Source organism: Ornithodoros turicata, chromosome 4, assembly GCF_037126465.1.
Source record: "Ornithodoros turicata isolate Travis chromosome 4, ASM3712646v1, whole genome shotgun sequence".
NCBI lineage: Eukaryota > Metazoa > Arthropoda > Arachnida > Ixodida > Argasidae > Ornithodoros > Ornithodoros turicata.
The window spans coordinates 10,391,989-10,413,071 of NC_088204.1; the positions used below are offsets into that span (position 1 = coordinate 10,391,989).

At 44.9% G+C, this 21,083-nt stretch overlaps 1 protein-coding gene across 2 annotated transcripts in view; it reads left to right on the forward strand.

The window, feature by feature from the left end:
* Positions 1 to 20,263, forward strand: part of LOC135391007 (uncharacterized) — a 51,547-nt gene extending 31,284 nt beyond the window's left edge. The window contains exons 3-13 of one of the 2 annotated variants that reach the window (XM_064621060.1): positions 6,372 to 6,439; positions 7,555 to 7,812; positions 8,543 to 8,652; positions 8,833 to 8,950; positions 9,828 to 10,047; positions 10,610 to 10,674; positions 11,443 to 11,520; positions 11,935 to 12,129; positions 13,585 to 13,664; positions 15,215 to 15,326; positions 16,926 to 20,263. In XM_064621060.1, coding sequence (XP_064477130.1) covers positions 6,372 to 6,439; positions 7,555 to 7,812; positions 8,543 to 8,652; positions 8,833 to 8,950; positions 9,828 to 10,047; positions 10,610 to 10,674; positions 11,443 to 11,520; positions 11,935 to 12,129; positions 13,585 to 13,664; positions 15,215 to 15,326; positions 16,926 to 17,032 — 1,411 coding nt within the window. In that variant the 3' untranslated portion in view covers positions 17,033 to 20,263. The remainder of the gene's footprint in view (positions 1 to 6,371; positions 6,440 to 7,554; positions 7,813 to 8,542; positions 8,653 to 8,832; positions 8,951 to 9,827; positions 10,048 to 10,609; positions 10,675 to 11,442; positions 11,521 to 11,934; positions 12,130 to 13,584; positions 13,665 to 15,214; positions 15,327 to 16,925) is intronic. The other variant, XM_064621061.1, reaches the window with a different exon arrangement.
* Positions 20,264 to 21,083: the final 820 nt, after the last annotated feature.

Here is a 21,083-nt window from a genome sequence, read left to right on the forward strand (position 1 = left end):
AAGGGAAGAATGGCAAGGAATAAAAAAGTATTTTTGGTCAAACAGTTAGAGTAGCGCAAGTATACGAAAAAGTTCGGCAGGTTCACCAGAACAAGAATTTGTACAAAATCAACGGATCTGCATGGGCTAAGGAACGCGTATTGTTTCAATAAATGCAGAAACTATCGTACCGGCATAGCTGTGTGATTCTTTGCTTCGTAACTCAAACTCAGTTTTTATACATACAAGGCATTTTCTTTTTATGCTTTACAAAAATTTATATGAAAAAAATAGAGAGCAGCATAGGTGTCGTTTTTGCATTTGCGCTATACGGCCATACTCTCTAAGAGAGTATGTAACTACAAGATGACTAACTACCTAAAATTCATTAACTTTTTGCCGACGACGGCTTATATGGGCCGGAAAGCGGTTGATCTGATCAGCACGTGGAATGAGCTGTTCGTGATTGGCTACCGCCGTTGAAAACACGATCCTGATTGGCTGATGCTTAGTCGTTACGTCACGTCGACGAGTAAGCGGGCTTCCCTTTATCTATAGGTGGTGCTGGCTGTGCTCCCTGCACTCCTAGTTGCCGCGGTTTCGGCTCATTTGCATATCAAAATTCTGTTATGGATATCTCAACGCACGTGCGTGTTTCTTTTTTTTTCTTTCGTTTTTCTTTTTATTGTACTTATTATTGGAATAACTTTCAGCGGGGATCGTCTCCCATTCTGCTGTCTCGTAGCTTCTTTATGAAAAAATGTAAAGGGTTAAAGAACAAAAACACCATGTATAAGTATGCATTAAAGGAATTGCCACCTATGGTTCGCAGAAACGAAGCCGAAGGCGACGAAGTTTTTTGAAGTTGATGCCGAATGATGGATTACAATGTTCATAAGCAATGATGTTGATGGGAAGTGATGTGCTGTGAGTAAGGCCAACGGACATTGACACAGGAGGCTCGGTTAAGGTGGTTCAGTTTTTGCGCGTTAGCGCTGCGAAGCAACTATGGCCATGAGCGGCGTACAGATGTGGACGGCAGGAAGGAGTGAGGGACAGGGGGGTTACTATGCGTCCTGGGCTGACTTCAAGGGGAACTGGGCCGACATTCGCCTGGAAAGTCGGTGAAGATGATGGATTAAGGCTCGATTAATGCCTCTCTTCTCGCTCCTTCGTCATGTGGGCATATAAGTCAGCCAACCGCAGCAGGCTGCTTCAAGCACAGGTTTTCTGTGGCACCAGTGGCTGCCCAAGCGGATGATGGCGGCGGCTTGATCTCCATCGCAGAAAGCACGGCTGTGATTGGCGGACTCCTAGTGACCATGTCACGTCATTTAAGCGATCACGCCTCGTTTTTCTCGGCGGCGTAGACGAGACTCGATGCGATGTTGCACGATGATGAATTTCTAGAAAAGTGCCGAACCATGCCATGTTGCTATTTGTTTGAGCGCCAGTAGACGATTTCAGGAAATCCCAGTACTCTTCGCGCACGCGTTGCAACCTGGGAGATTACCGTCATGCGGCGTTTCGTTTTCGCCGACCTTGAGAACTCGAAACTGTTCCTCCCATAGTTCAAAGCGGCGCTAAGCACTCTGGGATTTTTCTGAGGTCGTCTATTACGTATAATTCACCCGTGGTCCCGCAGTATGGCACGCATTTCTTCTTCCCGAATGCCGAGAGAGACGAAGAACATCTCTCATCTGAAGTCTTCCGTAGTACGTATAAGTAACGGACCTTTTTTTGTATTCACTGCATTCTCCACAGCGAATGAAGGAAAGGTGCTCCTAGGAGAAGAAGAAGCAGAAGTCGTCAAAGAGATGCATACGGAAGAAGGAAGTTCATTCCCTCCGTGGTGCACAGCAGATCAAATTTCCTCGCAGTCGTCGGTGGTCTCTTCGTAGTGGAATATAAAGGAAGCGAGCGGGAGGAGGGGGAGGGGGAATCGTGAGGGGTCATCATGGATATAAATACTAAGGGGACTTCTGGAGGAAACGGGAGGGAAGGGAAGACGAATCACTTCGCCCTATTATGGCGTCTTATAGTGAGATACTAGTCGTTGAAAGACGAAACGTAAAAATAAAAAAGGAAGCGGGTGAGAGCGAAAGGGAGAGGGGGAGAAACGACAGAAGGCTTTTAGCGCGTCACTGCAAAGACTGCTATTTAGTTTCAGAGAGACAAGGATAAGATGTATCTTTCGCATTGTTTTTTTTTTCCCGCATTTTCTTCGTTCTGTTCTGTCGTTTCGTTTGATACCTTCGCTCGAGTGAGAGACCTGAGAAGGCGAACTGAAGTACGATTTTGGAAAGTTCGATTTATTGCTGGGTGGCACGGACGTCGAGACGGGCGGATGGGTACGGTATATAATGCCTAAGGGCAGTGCAATCTGTCAGGGTGCGTTTTCTTATTCAACTCTGGCAACTCCGAGTTACTCTCAGCCGGCGAAAAATAGCCATTTTAGCGGAAATGACGTCATAACTCTGCGGCGAAAATTATCCAGAGTAGCCAGAGAGTGACAACTCTACTCTACTCTGCTCTGAAGAAGGGTAGCCGTCGTTCTGACGTCACACACAAGCTAGCAGACGACGACGCGTCGTCTGCTACCAACCGTCCTGTTGACAGACAATATGGGTGGTGTTCATTTTCGAAATGTAGGACTGGTTAAAAACTGTCGAGCATTTTCAAAATCTGCTGGAGTGCACGCATCTGCGTTAAGTTGTTAAACAGAGTGTCTGCCAGCAGTTCCACATCGTCTCGCCCGTCAGGCCAGTCCGCCATTTTGAGCGCAGAGTAACTCTAGCCGTTCGAAAATTACTGTCAAAGGTGGCTACTCTGGAGTCACGTGATGATAAAGGCTCTGACGTCGTTACCCAACTCCTGGCTACACGGGTTGAATAAGAAAACGCACCCAGTGTTTTATCATAGCTATATGCGTGTTAAACGGGCTCTAAAATGTAAAAAGTTCACTTCGAATTACGTTACACGCTATGTTAATTTCGTACTTGTTATCATAATTCAAAACTTTGATTCCGTTACGGAGCTACAATCGAAATTTTACCGGACTCTTTCTTGCTTCGGCGCTAAGCAGTGAACATCGTTTCAGCTCGTGCGTCGGTGTTTTTGGTTCATGTTGCGCGTGCCACGCCATGGAGCAGTCCCGGTAAAAAATAAAAAGAAACATAGTGCGCGTTGCGAAGCGGACTGGCGTTTCTGTCCGAATGGCGTAAAGATAAATGTTGTCAGTGGAACATTCGCAAGGACGGTTGTGGGCTACAATTCAGTGAATCGGTATTGAAAAATGTAGCAGTGCGCATGATGACGCGCATATACGGAACACTACGATCGGAACCGTTCCAAATCCGCATGCCCACGATAGGTATGCGTGCGCTTCTCCTGCTGTCTCATTGGATGCCGCCAATCTTTGCCTCCTAATCGTTGCCGCCAAAGACGGCTCTGTTTTAATTGCGTTTTTCTTCTAAACGGTAGCGCAGTGCGAATGAATTTTGCTTGCATAATACTAATTGAAACACGGGCTTTCATTTGAGGGCAAGTTGTTTTTGCATTTTAGTGCACCTTTAAGAAGCGAAAGTTATCTATTTATTTATATCTAGTTATCTATACCTAAGCGATACCAGTTTAGTTATCTATTTTTTTATTTATTGTAGAGACGTGGGCAGAAGAAAGCCCGTCGTGATATCAGCATCCATTGCTTGTATGAATAAAGGCAGCGTTCACACGGGGCAACTTTTTCCAGCAACTGTTTCACACGATTAAGTGCGTACTTGATATTTAAAAAAAAAAAAGTAATCCCTAGTTGAGGGCTTCGTGCGCGGGGCCTAAGGCGGTCGCCTTACTCCCCCCCCCCCCTATCGCCGGCCCTGGGTGGGGCTACCGAGTTGCTACGTGTTACGTACGTGTGAACCAACGCTATTGAGAGTGTGAACGAGTTCTCAATTGGTTCGAGTTGCTGGAAAAAGTTGTCCCGTGTGAACGCAGCCCAACACATCAGATATTAAGCAGCTCCGCTGTACAATCGTCGTGTACCGTCGTTACAATATCATTATTATTATTTTTTTCGAGGCTATTTTTTTTTTTTTTTTTCGTTCGTGTATGCTACGTACATACTTCACCGGGCTTCATGTAGGCTCGATCAAATGCAAGAGCTTTTGATTATCCATGATGGTGAGATTGCCTTAGAAATTCACGGCGAAGTTGCCTGTTCATTAAAAGAACTGAAGTTCTGAGGCTGGAACAACATAGAAGGGACCGGTGGAGAGGAGAAGAGGTAGAGCCCTGGACCGGCAATCCAGAAGATGTGGGTTCGAGTCCTACAGCTGGCTTACCTTTTCAGTGACTTTCATCCTTCATCTTTCATTGCCTGTTCATTGTAAGCACCTGTACGAGGATACAAAAAAAAGGGGGGGGGGATGCAGTAATCCTGCATGATTTATTTGGATCGCATAAGAACACGCGAGACTCCTATGTTCCTATTGACCTCACGTGCCCTTTTGCGAGTATTATCTGTCGAAGCGGTTCAAGTACAGGGTGGGGCCCGTACATTGCCGTGATATACGAACCTACAATTCCACGAACTCCCCAGACGACAGGACAAAAGCGGGGGCGCCGCTCAACTGCACTTTTGTGTGGCTGTCGTCTGCTACGTCTTTCCGAATGGGGGCGCTCGAATATTTTCGTCTGCAACTTTAATCGCGCTTCCAACTGCTTTCGAATTCGTCGTCATTAAGCGCACGATTGAGGTGCACCTCTCTGCAAACTAGTCCGGATGACCATTGCGTGATTACAACGTATGAGCTATCGAACGTTGCAATCCTTCCCGAAAGCGCCGCGCCGCGTTCTGCATTTCCTCCAGGACCACTAATAGCGTCATCTGCGATCCCGCCGAGCCAATCAACATACGGGACGAGCGTTCGTTCCACAGCGCTAGCGAACGTTCGACGAAGACCGGGGAGGTCGATCCAAATGGATTATCGGATGCGGATGTTTTGACGCGTCCAATACATAGCAGCCTCCCTTTAATGAGGAGGACGCGAGCGGCCGCGTGTGACCATTTTCGTACTCCGCGCCAGATACCGCCCCCGCAGCCGCCGCTAGATTAGACGCTCTCCAATGAGCGCGACGATTCGATATCGGTCGCGCGAAATGATTGCCACGTGGACGTATAGAGACTGACTGTTCCCTTTTGTTTTTTGCCTTCTCCGGAATGAGACATCACGCATGCGACGTTTATTGATTTTGTGAGGTGTTTTTACAAAATGCGACTTGCATGCCTTGATGTGGTATCGATCACGTGAGAGACGGCGAGTGTTGGATGGGTTTCGACATGCGCCAGCACCTCCGCAGAATATTTTAGAACATATAAACATAAAGGGCAAGTCAAATAAAGTAAAGTGTAAGCTCGAATAAATAATGCCTGCAGCTGCTTCATTTTAGGAAGAATGTATAGAACTGTAAGGTTGAGCTTGTTTCTGGCCCTGCTCTTCAGGACCTCCTGTAACTTTATGTGGCTTCTGGTTCTGTTGCTTATTTTCGTTCTGCGGAGTTTTCACCACCTAGGTGTTGGTTGTTGGTGGTGGCCGCCCGTTAATAAATCAGCAAGTCGGTAAATAAAATCTTCACGGAGGCCCAGTACGAGAAGCCCAATCCATTCTAACCTCCCACGACTGGATAAGGTACTTAATTCTTTTTTTTTAATAAGTCCCTTGTCAGTAAAAAAGGAAAAGCACCAAATCCCATTACCCTTAGCCATCATGCATAACAGCCATCAACCCAGATGTAGGCGTAGCATCATATCTTCCAGAAATTTGAGAAAGACGTCTACCGTGGCGCTGAAATTGCTCATTATGCAGTTTGCATCTGCCTCAGGGAAAGATATGTGTATTAGAAGAAAAAAAACCTTCCGACAGCCTCACCCCACGTAATTCTTTTTGCCGGCCCTTTCAAGGAGCCTCATCTCATCAGGAACTTGAGTGTCAATTTAAAGTGTCCACTTCAGCGGGAGTTTTAATTTGTCTTCATTCCAAAACCTTCTGCGGCATATTTTGAACGTTACCAACAGCGGCTTGGATGTCTTCTGGAATTGACTGTATCTATAACCTTGTTGAATGCTATTTTTGGCAATGGGGTCACTCCCCGAAGTGTAAATTTGCGACTCACAAGCATTCACGTTTAGGTGGTCCTGCGGGCTTTCCTGAAATAAGTAAATAAAAAGTAAATAAATAACATTGATCTATCACTTTCTCTTCTGGGGCTACGGCACACAAGACATATAATCCAGATCAGTCATCATATGTTGTGGTATTCAGCGATACTGTTAGGCAGTTAGGACAGTATTTTATGCTAGATCTTCTCATCATAATTTTTTTTTCTCATTTCAGGACCGAGGATTGCCTACGCTGTGTCGGATTCAATGATAAAAATGCTAATGTGCTCCAGTACAAAGAAAGTAAGCAGTCTTACTTGTTACACTTTCCGAGGGAAATTTTTTTTAATGCCACATGAAACCGTGTAACTTTCTGCATCTATAGACATATTTGTGATTGCAAGACAACAGTTATCTTCAGAAAGGTTGTCTTGCCCCATGTCAGCAGGAAATCCCTCAGTTTCACGAACACATCTGTACGACTTCCATCCAAATGTACAGTTGTTGTGTATTGGTGGGTTGTGGCCTATAATCAAATTGTGCTGTCAGATACTAGATTATAGACTAGAGACATATACACCGTTTTCCAGCCATCCTCACACCCAGCGCTTCTGCACCCAGCACACTCCAGCAAGAAGGAAAGCAACATCAGGGAAAAAGCATACTGCCCGTGTCCTTTCCTTCTCTCTGGCTTGTGCGGTAAACAGTTTTCAACGTGCTCCCCCAGCAAAACGGCGCTGCACTTTAAATATGGCGCCGTCCACAGGAAAACGGTGTATAGTCCGAGATCAGATAGAGCATTGTAAGCACTTACAGTTTGTATTTTACGAAGACGACATTTGGCTTTTCATGACACTTATCCATTTGGAGAATAGCATACATGAACAGCAGATGACCCAAAAACTTGAAACCCCACCCACACACAAAAAGAAAAAAAAAAGAAACTATGACCAGACTGTCCTTCATATTGTATTTTCCATCATACATATTTGTACTATTAGATTATTATACATTGCTGCCATTGTGTTATTTACCTTGTATTATGAATTTGTGAACTTTGCATTGCCGTACAAGTACTATATATATATATATATATATATACAGATACTCATGGAACGATGCGACAGCACCAGAGGACCTGTTCCTGTTCAGTCCTCTGGTGCTGTCGCATCGTTCCATGAGTATCTGTTTCTATGCGTGCAGCCATAGAAGCCATCTTAATCTGTAATTTTGAATTTCAAACACATCTAGTGTCATTTACTTGTTTCTTTAGTGGCTTTTTTTTTCTGCATTATATATATATATATACATACCTATATGTATGAACAAATAGAGGCCAAAAAAGTGTATGCATGCGTCTACAGCAAGGACCTGTTATCAGCGGAGTTAACTTTATGGGGTGGTCTGTGTTCATGAAGCAGCGCAAATATGCTCGACACACAAGACGTTGGAGGAGGTCTGCAACGAGTTCACCGGTGACGCCCTGCTCTACTCCATGTTCCGAGTGAACGCTCAGCCCGTCCCATGCCCGTTCCATGGGCCCCTGGACTTCTCCTATTCCCGTGGGCACGCCGAGTGTGCCGATCCCGTTTCTACCATCAACTCTTGCACTGATAACTCCAGGTTGCTCCTGAGGTTTCAGGCGTGCGCCGACGTGCAGGGTTCAGAGAGCAGAGGTATGGAACTGTGTGTGGCCCGCGGTTCCTGTTCCTGTACAGTCTGGTACAGTGCCAATTTGCTAGTTCAGAGTGATGGTACGGATCCCAGCGGAGGTTAAACAAGCATTGTCACATGTTTTCTTACGATGCTTCGAATCACTGCGCGAAAGTTTTCAATTAAATTCCAAGCCAATTATTTATACTAATTAGGTTTTTATAGCCAGCACTTTTGCTGGAGTGACGTCCCTGTCAGCAGCTTCCCGGTCCTGTTCTGCCAGGCAGTCAAGCAATTGATCTGAGACTAAACTTTCGGATTACATTCCACCATATCTCAAATCAGTCACTTTTATCTTGGTCACACGTACTCGCGATGTCCGCGGAGCCGTGGTAGCTGGTGCTTACGGAACCGTAAAACTGAAAGTGGATGGAAACATGTGGTTCGTTTTTCTACTTTCATCTAAAAAACTATGACGTTCTCGTGGATTAGGTTTTACATATGGCATATACAGGTAACTTGGAGTAGAATACAACTCTGCATCTCTTAAGTAGTTGACAACTCCGGGCACCCTCTTGAATGGCGTTAAATTTTGTGTCGTATAAGCCTTGCCGAATTGAAGCACACTTCTTCTCTACATCGCAAAGCATGTAAAGCAAATCTTACTGAGTAATTCTTGTTTTCTTTTATTGTGTGTTCTTTATTGCGTGCCCTTGTCTTATTTTGCGTCACACGAAAAACTCTTTTGGACAGTGGAAACTCTGACGTGCTTGGGCTTTTGGAAAGAAGGCTCCATGCACTACCTGGTGGGCAAGCTGGACCACCGCATGGCCAAAACAGACGAGGACAAGTTCCGTTGCTTCGTAAGTTCCTTCCTGCGCAATGCGTTGGACTTCAGGATTTTTCTTTTGTCTCTCTGCACTATTCACCGAGCACATCGGTGTGACTGTGGATCGCATGCACACAGAGCCCCATTTTTTTCGTGCCTTCTACTGGATTTTTCTTATTCAGAGTCCAAGTCTGACAACATCATTTGGTCGTAGGTGTACGAGAAGTCACAGGACCCCAACACAGCATTTTTGGTAGCACAGTCGGCTGACGCAACTTGCGACGGACTTGTCAGCCCCAATGAGGGTTCGCGGACCATGAAGTTAAGGCACAGTAAGTATGTGCAAAAAAATATGCGAATTTCCGCGGACAAAAAGAGACAAAGCCAACAAGGTGGTTCACCCAAACAACGACCACGTGTCTGACGATTCGCCTTGGCTAATGACGTGGCCTCTCACCCGTTATTTGGCCTCTTCTCGTGTACAGAGACACTCCTGTTGTAGTGTATAGTGCTTTGGTGTGCTTTAGTGTTATAGTGTATAGTGCCCTTTGTTGCAAGACCGTGGACTATTGTACCACCATTTGCAGACCCACAGGGGAAAACAGTCACTGTGTATTGGCGACCTTTGTAGAGACCCAGTAAACCAAAGACGTCCAGTGGACATCCAGAGGATGGTACACAGTGGACATTTGGGATGTCTAGTAGATATCCAGACATGTCCACATTACATTCCATGGATGTACTGTGGATCGTCGGAAGCTCGTTCATAACTGTATAAATGCATGTCCTCTGGATGTACCTGCTGGACATTTGTCACATCCAGTGGACGTGTTTGTGAGGCATTGCGACGTCTAATATACATCCTATCGATGTACCTACCGGATTAGCATACGACAGGCTCCCTTGTGGCCGACCCGTTCAAACTTTTAAAAAAGGGAAATAGATTGGAATATGGCTAGCCTTTGTTTTTAAACAAATATTTTAACAGTCTGAACGTGACAGCTGCTCATACAAAATCAAAACAGTGCAATGCTGTGAAAAGCACCTGTAGAAGTGACTCCTTGACGGGCATATAATAATTGTAACTCGATGTCACACTTATTGAAATAAAAATTAGATGTGAAATTGCACTTATCCAGCAATTGTTCATATGTTCTCTCTGCCTGTTTGCCCGAGAGTGAACTGACAGAAGACATTTGTTCCACGCAGGTGCCCACCCTCCTGGTCAGTGTCAATTTCCAGAGTGGGCAACGAGTGTGGAACAGTGGGTAGCGCTGGACGGAGATCGTTCGTACCGGTTCGATCCCCTGCACTCAAACCTTACTGTGTCAAATTCATCCCAGACACTGCTTTTTAAAGTGCTTTGCCATGAAGAATTGCTCACACATGCTGACACGGTGCTGCTAGTCGTGCATGTCACCAAAGGATGGTAAGATTCGTGTATTGTAGTTTATTGTATGTTCTATGGGTGGAAGGCAAAAATTTATTTTGATAAGAGCAGTGATATATTGAGAACTAAAGAGTGTCATTGTCAAGTAAATATGGTAAGCAGGCCATGCTCTGCAGCATATCGCAACAGGGGCTTGACAGGAAGCAGCTGATGAGGTTCATTGTGCCATGGGCTCATTCTCTCTTGTTTCGACATGCAAATTCAGGGTGCTGTGGTCGTTTTAACGATTCTGGAGGCATGCACACACCCAACATTACTTGTGCAGCTTTGGATGAGCTAAATTAATCCGAAATCAGCATTGATGTACGTACATACAACAAGCGCGACTCTCATGTCGACCACTTCCTGTCCTTTGCCTCTGCTGCTATCGCATCACACGGGAGTGTTTGACTTTCTGGAATGACAGAAACACACTGACGTATTGACACTGAAATGTTGAGCGCTCTCAGCATATTTTTTATGTTTATAGTTTGATATAAGTGAATGGATCTGTTCCTAGCGGCTACCCTAAAAAATCTGAACATTTGTTTTCCTTCTGCAGTGATAGTGGATACACGTGTATGAAGATGCACAAAAGAGCATCGCATGTTATAGAAATTCAATTTGGTAAGTAACTTTGTACCCCATTGAACATATTACAGGAGTGCTAGAAGAGTGGGCTGGTGTTACTTATACAAGGGTAGTATTTCATTGAGCCTGAGGAGAACACAGAACCCTACCCTTGTACCCCGTCTTTTCTATAAAGTTTATACTTGTCTATGTCGTAGGCTCACAGCTGGTTAAATGTGAATTGAACTGCCCATATGGCCTGAACGAAGACAACATGATTCGAGGCACGAGCAGAGATATAACTCGAATTAAGTTTTTGGCATGCACTTATTGTTTTGCTGTGCAGCAGCTGGGTGAAACATTTTGGAAAGAATAAAGTGGCATTCATACATCTAGCAACATGCCACTCAACCTTTTCTGAACACTGGAGGACTTCTGTTTCTATAATAGATTACTCGATTCCATTGCCTCTAATTGTGGCAAGTTACGTGGAGCAATCACCAAAATAAAGTGTTGGTGTTGTTCATACATGGCATATTTCAGAAGGCGGGCATCATAATTGTTGCCTGGGTGCACACTCACGCTAGCTGTTTGTGCGCGAGGTACTCAGGGACACATGTTTGTCATGCCTCCCATTACCTACCACGGTGTCGTGTGTATGATGTTATCAGTTCAGTGTAGTGACAGTTTGTGTGTATAGTATAATTTAACAAGCTATGGATTCTCTGACTGAACTATCTGTTCAGACCTGAAAATTTTACATTCTACACTTAACATTAGTTTCCATAGAACTCTGTTTTCTGACGTGATTAACTACCCATTCAGGTCTGCTCACCAGCCAAAGTTCAGAGGCGTGCAGCGGCCACTACGACAGGACGATGGCGGAGTCTATTACTCTGTTGCGTAAGTTGCCTCGGAACATGTACCCATACGCTACCCGTACACTAAACCACTACACTACCCGTACCACCCGTACACTAAACCACTACACTACCCGTACCACCCGTACACTACACTACCCATACCACCCGTACACTAAACCACTACACTACCCGTACCACCCGTACACTAGACCACTACACTACCCGTACCACCCGTACACTAGACCACTACACTACTCGTACCACCCGTACACTAGACCACTACACGACCCATACGACCCGTACACTAAACCACTACACTACCCGTACACTAAACCATTACGCTACCCGTACACTGAGCCAGTCTTGGCAGTATTCCCGTAGAACATTTGTGTTACACGTGTGGCTTCCCGTTTTCGCGTGATTCATCAGTACCTTTACGCGATTGTCTTTTCAGATATTCATCCTCAGAATGGTGAATGTCCACTAGCAGGAAATTTCCTAATGGAGGGTTCACAGCCTCAAGTAGCACGTTTGGTCTCTGGAGATCCTGGGGCCTCCTGCCCCGAGCGATCGATTTTGAGCGCAGGGTGTGCCAGTGGAGATCGCCTCGACATTCACTTGGATTGCTCTCCCAACAAGGAGGTTCGAAGTAAGTTGACCAAAAGGACCACTTGCATCTTAAAGTGCTGTGACTACTTAGGCCTAGCATGTGGAAAAGCGTTTCAAGACTGCCTGCAGCCCAGCACATCTGTCACAAGTTTATTCAACGTCACATCATGGTGGGCCTTATTCACAGCCCATCGCCATTATAACCCATCATTTAATATCACCCATCATTCAACATCGACATCACATCCCATCATTCGACTTCAGCATCGCTTCACATCATAGGCCGTAACATCATCAGCGAATCAGCACATCACTCAATATCACATCATTCTCCATGATTAAGGCCCTCGGTTTTCTGCAAAATTTTGCAGAATTCAGAATTAATCGCGGAAGCCTTCGTTTGACACAGAATTTCATGGAATCCCTTATTTTTACGGGTTCTCGAATTCGAATCGATTATCAATCACTCGAACTATTCGATTCGCGAATCGAATACCCAATATTCGGGTTTCCGGATATTCGACTATTCGCCGAATACGAACCGACACTTCCCGAAAGTGGGCTTCACCTTTCGCTTTCCTGCATGAGGTGAAGCCCTCTTTATGAAATTGTCCATGCTGCAGGACAGACGCAGACAGATTTTAGTTTAGCCTAAGATAACGTTGGTCCAAGGTTATTGTGCATACTTCGCCTGAGGAAGGGACGACATCCCTCCCATGTGCAGTTTAGCGGTGGCAGTGGGGGATTCTGATTTGATGTCTGGGAGGTTGACTTCAAAATGTTAAGACTCTTAAATGATGCTTACATCCCAGGAACCAAAAAAGGTTGCCCTAATGATGTAACTTCGCCAGGGCATGTATTGTAAACTCCTTCCTATAAAGTTCCTATAAACTCTGTAGATGCTGAAAGATATTTCAGCAAGTGTAAAATGATGCAGGTGACAGACAGCATCAGAGGAGAACACAAGATATCATGTATCACTGCTGAGGCACAACAGTGCTTTGAATCTGTAATTTTATAAAATATTTTTTGTTCCCACATTATCCAAGTAAATAAAGTGTCAAGCAGCCGTTGACGGCTCGCCGCGGAAAATTACAAGGTGGTGCCGCGGAATTTTGAATGTGCCGCAGCAGAAAACCAAGGGAATTACTCATTGTCAAATACTGTTACATAATGACGATCTATCGGTATATAGCATTGTTTCATATCGTACACTGCGCTGTTTCTGATTGCCGTTTTTGATTAATTTTGATTTTCAATGTACGTTTGTTTATTATGTGTTTTGTAATATGTCTTGATGTGCGCCAACACTAAGGCCCATATGGCTGTTCTTGGGCACAAATAAAATAATAATAATTATTTATCCAAATTATCCCTGAAAATGTGACTCCCTTTGTTCACATGATCAGCTGCTTGGACCTATCAGTTAGTGCATGGGAAGTGCTGTGCATATTTCAGACATTTGTCCTTATCATCCATAATCCTTATCATATAGGTTTCCAATGCCATGGGAGCTGGGAAGAGAATGGCACCTACTTTCTGATTGCCAGCGCATCACAAAGGCAGTATTGCATGGTAATGTTACAATTCTAATTTTGCTTCCTGCACTATTTAGTATACTGTCAAAGTTCTCGACAGGTTACGTACTACAGTCAAACCTCGTTACAACGAAACACGATGTAACAAAATTCGCGATAGAGCGAAATAATTTGGATTCCCCAGCAGAGGCCCATAAAGATCAACGTATTTTAACTCCCGCTACAACGAAATACTTTTTAACCTCCGCCTCTATACGGCGAAAGAATGAGATAACGTTTACGACCCCAAAGCCGGCTTCAGGGTCACGAAAACAAAGAGAGCAGGCAGCGTCTTGTTCCCGCGGTGAAAGGTGGCACACTCGATTAAGGTCGGGAGGAATCTGGTGCCTACGAAAGGAAGTCTTGAGTCATTGGAAGGTTCGGGATTTTCCTGCCGAGGTAGTTTTTTGGGGTTGAGGATTTTCCTCCTTTTCGCGCCGGTTTTGAACTGTCCGGTTGTGGTCAAGGACAGAACGAAAAGAGGACAAGGCGCCATCGCGTGCGCGTGAGAAACCCTTCGTTCGTGTGGCGGCATACGTGACGAAATCAGCCGTGTGATTTTCTGGGGGCAAACATGTCGTAGCAACGAAGAGCCTTACGGAAGACACACTGCCACGGACGTACTTAGAAGGTTTGCGGGTTCGCAACATGACTAGAGCCTGAAGTTTTAGGGTTTTACCCGATTCTTTCCCGAATTTGCACCCCGAATTGAAGGTTGCCTCTTTAGAGCGAAACCCGATTTTTACCCGGCAAATTGCCCTCACTGGGATGTCTGTAGGAATGCACTAACTTACTTGTTTGGCAGAAAAATGCAGCTACATCACCGTTTGTACCAAACCGCTACAGTTAGTTTGAATAACTGAGCCCGATTTCTCCCCAAATTTACTGTACCGGAAGTTTTTTCACCCAAATTTGCATGAATTTAGTGCACGTTTATTTACCCAATTTTTAACCCCCGAATGCAGGAAAAAATATTTCCCGAAAACTTCAGGCTCTAAACATGTCATGGAGAAAGCTGCGGAGGCTTTGGGGCCGTACAAACAATGCGTGACACCGCATCTTCTAGGCACGACGCAGACGCGAAAAACCGGCTATTTCACGCAAGAATAAAATGCCGTAGGTGCCCTTTGGCGCTGTATTTGTAGTTGTTGGCATTTTTCACGAAAAACTTTTCCGCGTCCCATTAAAACGGGAGTTATCGACGCTTATGCACAGCACGCGCCCTCGCAAAGGTTGCGATCCGTAACCTTCAGTTCGATATGGCGGAATGTTCGATACAACGAAAGAAATTGCGGGGGCACACAAGTTTCGTTATATCCAGGTTCGACTGTATAGTATAATTCTGCCCTGAACATTTCCAGCTAGATTTGACAGGCTTAGCAATAGAGCTGTGCAAATAGCAAAATTTCGAAATCTAGTTGAATACCAGTACCCGTTGAATTCCCTGAATATTACTGTTGTTGCAAAAAACACTTTATCCGACCAAGCTGCATTGATTCTCATTCTAACTGTCCTCGTCTTTCTTTCTTTTTTCTGTTTGCGTTTCAGGCTTTCTCTGACAATGGAAAGCAGCTGCACTTTGCGGAGTCCCCCAAGGCTTGTGTGCACAATGTCCAAATGGCCAAAGACACCTTTTCAGTTTTCAACCTCACAAGCACAGGTGTGGTTGACCCCCATGTTTATATTGATGCGCTTTTTGGGCCCCGAGAACCTTTGGGGTACATCAATGCACATGAAAGGTTGAAACCACACGCAATGCAATCCCATCAATTCAAACTGACGCTCAGGTCCCGGTAATTTGTTAACAACGGTATTTAACAGCGGTTTATTTGAACAAGATTGCCCAGCCGTGTCCGACTACGCAACGGCTCGTGCATTAGGGACACGTTTACTCATTAAATGTTAAGTTTACTTATTACTTATAAGCCCATTTCCCATAAAAGCGAGGAAACTTCTGCCAGAAGAAAGAGGAGCAAGGAATGAATCACCATAATGGTGTGTACAACTGTGACTGGCGCAGAACGACGTTGCTTACTGTAGTTATTGCCAAAGCAAGAAAGCCCCACTGTTTTTATTGGGATCAAGGCCCTTCCTGTTGACTACACAGCCAAGTAAAAGTCAGCAATAGGACATTTTCTGGAATTGAGTTGACGATATTAGCAAATTCACGATTGGGTTGGGCTTCACATCACAAATGAATTTTAATGAAAATGAATGTACAGTGTCTGCCACATTGGAACTGCGAGCCGGGCCTCGGCCAGGTTTTCTGCAACCTGGTCGGGCTTTGGTCGGGTAAGCCTTCGTGGCGTCGAGTACGGGCCGGGTCAGGCTGGTAAATTCAGGCCTGTGCGGTGCTCTAGTATGCGCTGCCAAAGCGCAAGACCTCGTTCAGAGCGCTCCGTCCGAACTCTGCTTTGGTAGGACAAATCTACGATCCCCTTCGAGTTCGAATTGATGGGATTTCATTGTACAATCCTACGGTGTACCATCAGAGTATAGTAATTTTTGCAAGGACCAAATTTTCGCAGATATATCGCGGTCATCATTCTTCCACGATGTTTAGCAGGTTTAACCCTAAACCCCAAGGTTCTAACGATATGCGAGAAACGTGGGACAGAATAAATGAGAACTTGCGTCGAAACGTAAGGGCAACTTGCCAACAAGTCTCACATCATTTGGCTGCAGGCAGGTATTGTGCCTGAGGTGAACGGTGAACCACAGTACCTCGTATGCCAACAACATTGATAGGTACAGCCAAACTCCTTTACAACGAAACTCAGGGGACAGCAAAAAAAATTTGCGGTAAAGGTATTTTCGTTAAAAAGGTGTTCGCTATAAAGGAGCTTGACTGTACTGTGGTTCTCCAAAATAATAGAAGTGTCTAGAAAAATATGTCATTTGTTTATTTGTAAAATTCACTCACAATAGAATTGCTCACTTCACTGTCGCTTGAAGAACTGTGCCTGCCGCTGTCTGGCTTTTATCACAAACGCTTTATTTCCGTATTCTTGGACGTTTAAAGCACTTTCTGTGCTTGTCTATCTGTGTGGTTACTTTCCATCGTGGAACCACCTGTACCCATTACGGGTTCCGTACAGTTGCCCTGATCCCTATTGCGCAGCGAGGAAATGCTCTAATGCTTTTGTGACATCTTCAACGCATGCAAATGGGTTGGCCTATCACAAGTGCCCACCTACTTATCAGCCTTTCTTGATCCTACTGCATTTACGGTAACTATGACACGATTTGACGTTTACAGGCCAGTGCCAAGACGTCAACTCTGGGAGCAGCTACGGGAAGCCTCGCACGCTAGCGTGCATTCCGTTGCTGGCGATCTACAGCTTTGTGAGAAAGATTGTCCACTGATTAGCGCGAGAAGCACGAGATCCAACCGTACAACTTTCCTTCATGGGCACAGAAGCTAGTGCAAGAAATGAACAACCTCAGCGGGTGAACATTTTTTTTCTAATTGGTGCTCGCTAGACTGGGACTGCAAAGCAGCTGTAAAAAAAGAGCAAGGTGTGCGTGGACGTGTGCGGACTTACATCTCCCCCGTGGAGGACGGGCGTCGGCAGAAATTCGTGCCACTTTCTTTTTTTCTTTTTTTAGTACTACCACACTTAAGTTGTTTCTGTGTCGTCCGATCGCACGCAGGAGACTGGCTCCACTTTCTCCGATGCTTTGATAGGACCTGTTACACAATTTGAGTGAAATAAGCCGCAGGTGCACTCAAAAGTGGCGGTACTCCAAGATGCAGCTTGCTCCTCCAAAGTTGTTTCCTTTTTCCAAGTAGGATTTTATGCCACCAACTGTCATCTCCGCTTTAGTGGCAGGATGTGTCGGATGCGAATTTGTACATACGTCTCTTGCTAACACTTGTCAGGCGTTAGGTGCTTTTGGGAGCGGTACAATTTTAAGTGGTAGTGCGTGACATACGCAAAAAATGGTATAGTAGGAGAAAGGGGCAAGATTTTTCCACACTTCAGTTCATTCTTACCCTGCAGCGAGGTGTCAGAAAATATTCTCAGGTTCAAAATTTTTTTTTAAATTTTACTTTAAGCTTTGTCACAAACTGTTACCGACTCGATAACGACCCAAGACCAGAACGGTGACCAGTAGCTTTTTTGTTGAACGTTTTTATTTTCTCGGGCTCTTTTCCTTCCTTTGGGAGTGAGAGAGAGAGTTGTGAGCTTTATTTATTTTAGAGCTTTGCCACATTCGAACACACATAGAATGACATGAGAAGAAGACGACACAGTTTTGTTTTTGGTATTTTTTACGTATTTCTTTCTCCAGCTCTGAATAGCATAGCAGCTTATGTATTGTAGAGCTATAATTGAGACACAGTATTACGTGCAAAGTTCTTACGAAAATGCCATCGGCAATATTTTTGTTTCACAGTGGTGTAACGAGTTAGTGCTGGGGACAATGGGTCAGCGCAAAAAAAAAGGCGTTGACTGAACTCCACAGCAGCATACAACGTTCCACCTGTTCACAGCTCTCAATTTGCATTGAAAATATTTTCTTAGATCATATGTTGCACTACAAGTGTGCTGTGCGTACATGTTATCTCACGTGCTTAGGTAAAACTAAGAGAGCATTGTTGAATTGATTGTTAAAACATCTCTTCAAATTTAGCAATAAACCAAGCAGCAATTACCAGTTCTGTCGGTAAAGTAACACACACAGTCGACCAGTTTCATTGTTTCAGCATTGCATAGTAGTATCGCGAAGTACTACTGCATTTCAAATTTCAAATTTTAAACACATTCGCATCAATTGTGTATCATTGTATCAACTTTGTATCAACATGTGTATCATCACCGGGGTACTGAAGTTCAACCTCGCCGCAAACTTCCAATACTGCGTTTTGGGTTTCAGTTATGGAGCATGCATAGGGAGCATGGCATGTCTGAAGTATTACCATGAGTCATTAAGTGTGCATAACAGTGACATTTTCCTTGTTCCTTGTGTCATTGAGTCAGAGCTGTTCCGAGGTCATCTTGCGCCTGGGGCAAGGTGACTGCAAGCCACACCCCTCCTCACAATAGGCAGATAATATTCTGGGTGTAGAATTTACATATGTTCTCTTCACCTTTGGTCTCGACCAACCTGTAATACCCAAGTCACACAGGGAGTCTCAATGGTCATTTGAAGCAACGGCCATTGGACATGTGTGGTTGCGCCATCTAGTGTATAACGTGTCAAAGTGTCAAGGAGCATTGGATCCATTGCTCCTTGAGAGGTTGACACATTACACACTGGGTGGCGCTAGTGCACATGTTCAATGGCTGTTAGTTTCAATGACCATTGAGACTCCCCGTGTGACCCCGAATATAAGACAACCTACTCTAGCTGGCTTGAAAAAAAAAAAGAAAATGAAATGGGGAATAGTGAAACAGAATTATTCCCAATTCTAGAGTGAAAATTCTTTGGGATCTTGCTTGATTGCCCAACCTTTCGAGCCCCTGGGATCCATGCCGTACGGCGCACCCCCTGGAAAAGGCATTCAGGGCGGCTTCCCCTCTCGCTCTCACCTCGGAACAGCTCTGAATTCAGTTCTCTATTAGGTAAAAAAGTGCCTGTAGCAGCAATTATGTTAAATGTCTCGACAACTGATAACCACCTTCGTTTAATGTCACAGAAGACACATGTGTGACAACTTTTAAGGCTGCAAAGCGCCCCCCCCCCCCTTTCGTTTAGCCAGTTTCTCGTCGACAGTTGAGCAGACATTGAAGCCCCAAAGAGAGTTTCGAGGCTCGTTTGAAGCCGACGTGGCCGACTTCATGCCTAGTGTACAGGTAGCTAACAGAAGGTAACATGTCTTTTCATGCCCAAAGATATTTGTACATGGTGCTCAAAGCTTGTGGATGTGAGGAGCGAATGGCATGCGGTCTCCTAACGTGTGGCGGGTTTACTTAAGAACTAAGCGTTTGGAGCGGTTTGTATAAAACTAGCACTAGCTAAGAGCATTGTTGTTTGTGCAAAAGAGCCAAATGGTAAGTGGCCAAGTGACCAACTGATTAGCTCATATGTTTCAGTGGCAACCTCCCGGCAACCTCCATGGGGTTGGGGTGGGTGACAGATTAAGGTTTCACATCTCTCCGTATACGGCCAAAGCCACCCACCTTCAGAAAAAATATGTGGATTACACAATTAGGAAGTATCTTGTTGTTTTTTGTTTTTTTTAACACTTGCAGTTAGTAACAGCATAGATTATACTGAGGGCTGGAAAGTCTGTTAGGATAGTATGATAGACATTTAGAAACGTACAAGACCACCCACTCCACCCACACATACTGGGGGGCTGCCACTGATGTGTTTCTATGCACAGCTGTACAATCTTTGTTTCTGTTGCGCACCAGGTTACGGAATACAGGACAGAATGTTGGGGGTTGCACAGACCACTTTCCGCAGGCAGTATTTTATTTTCCTTTTTCTTTCCTCTTATTTTTATTTCGCTGGTTGTGCTAACAATCAAGGGCATGTTGAAGAATAGAGGTTGAGTTTTTTTTATATATATATCATTCCAAATGTTAGTCAATGTTTTATGGAGTGTACCTTCTTGAATGAAATAAAGCAAGGTTAGAATTTGCACGGCAGAGTGTTACTTGCTCTCTTATTGTTTCGAAAAATACTCCTTTGCTGTTCACTCTGTTCTAGCTAGAAATGCATTAGCTTTTTTCTAGAAAATGCCCCTGCTGGAGCCTGGACTTCTGAGTTTCAGCAGGTCATGGAGCATTGGAGCAAACCTTTCGTGGACATCTTTCGTAATCTTTGGGCACATTATGTACGGGCTCCTGCTGGCTCTTATAATGTCCTAGTGGTCTCTATAAAAGAAGCCCACGACAAGCCGGATGTAAAGTCAGTGCCAAGTGCTTCCCTTATTGAAGTTAAGCATTTGTAATCACGGCAAAGTTATCTGGTACAGGTTTTACCACATCTAGAAGCCTTGTAGATTATCTCTGCATGTTTGTCCCACTGGGCACCATATCTGTTGCATGCTTGTAAACAAGAAAATAGGCATTGTTCAGGGCATATTTATTCAGGGTAGCATCACTAGTAGATGTGGATTGAGTGTACTGAAACGTGTGTTTCACCAGTTTAGCAGTTTAATGCTGGGCTTGGATATCAGCCATCGATTTTGTTTCCCCCTTCAAGCCTCGACTATTTTGAATTGTACTGTCCGACCCTGATGTACCTAATTGCCCTCCAATTTTATCCCACACTTCTCAGTCTTCCAGGCGCAGGGTGAACGGCATCGTTTCGCATTCGCACCGAACATCTGATGAAACCAACACAACGACGGATCTGTCGACGGCGGCGATGTCTGGCACTCGATCACAGGAACCTCTTCGCGGCTCTTCGCTCGACCGGTCTGCGACGGCGAGATTCCAGCGAACTCTCGTCGCACGTC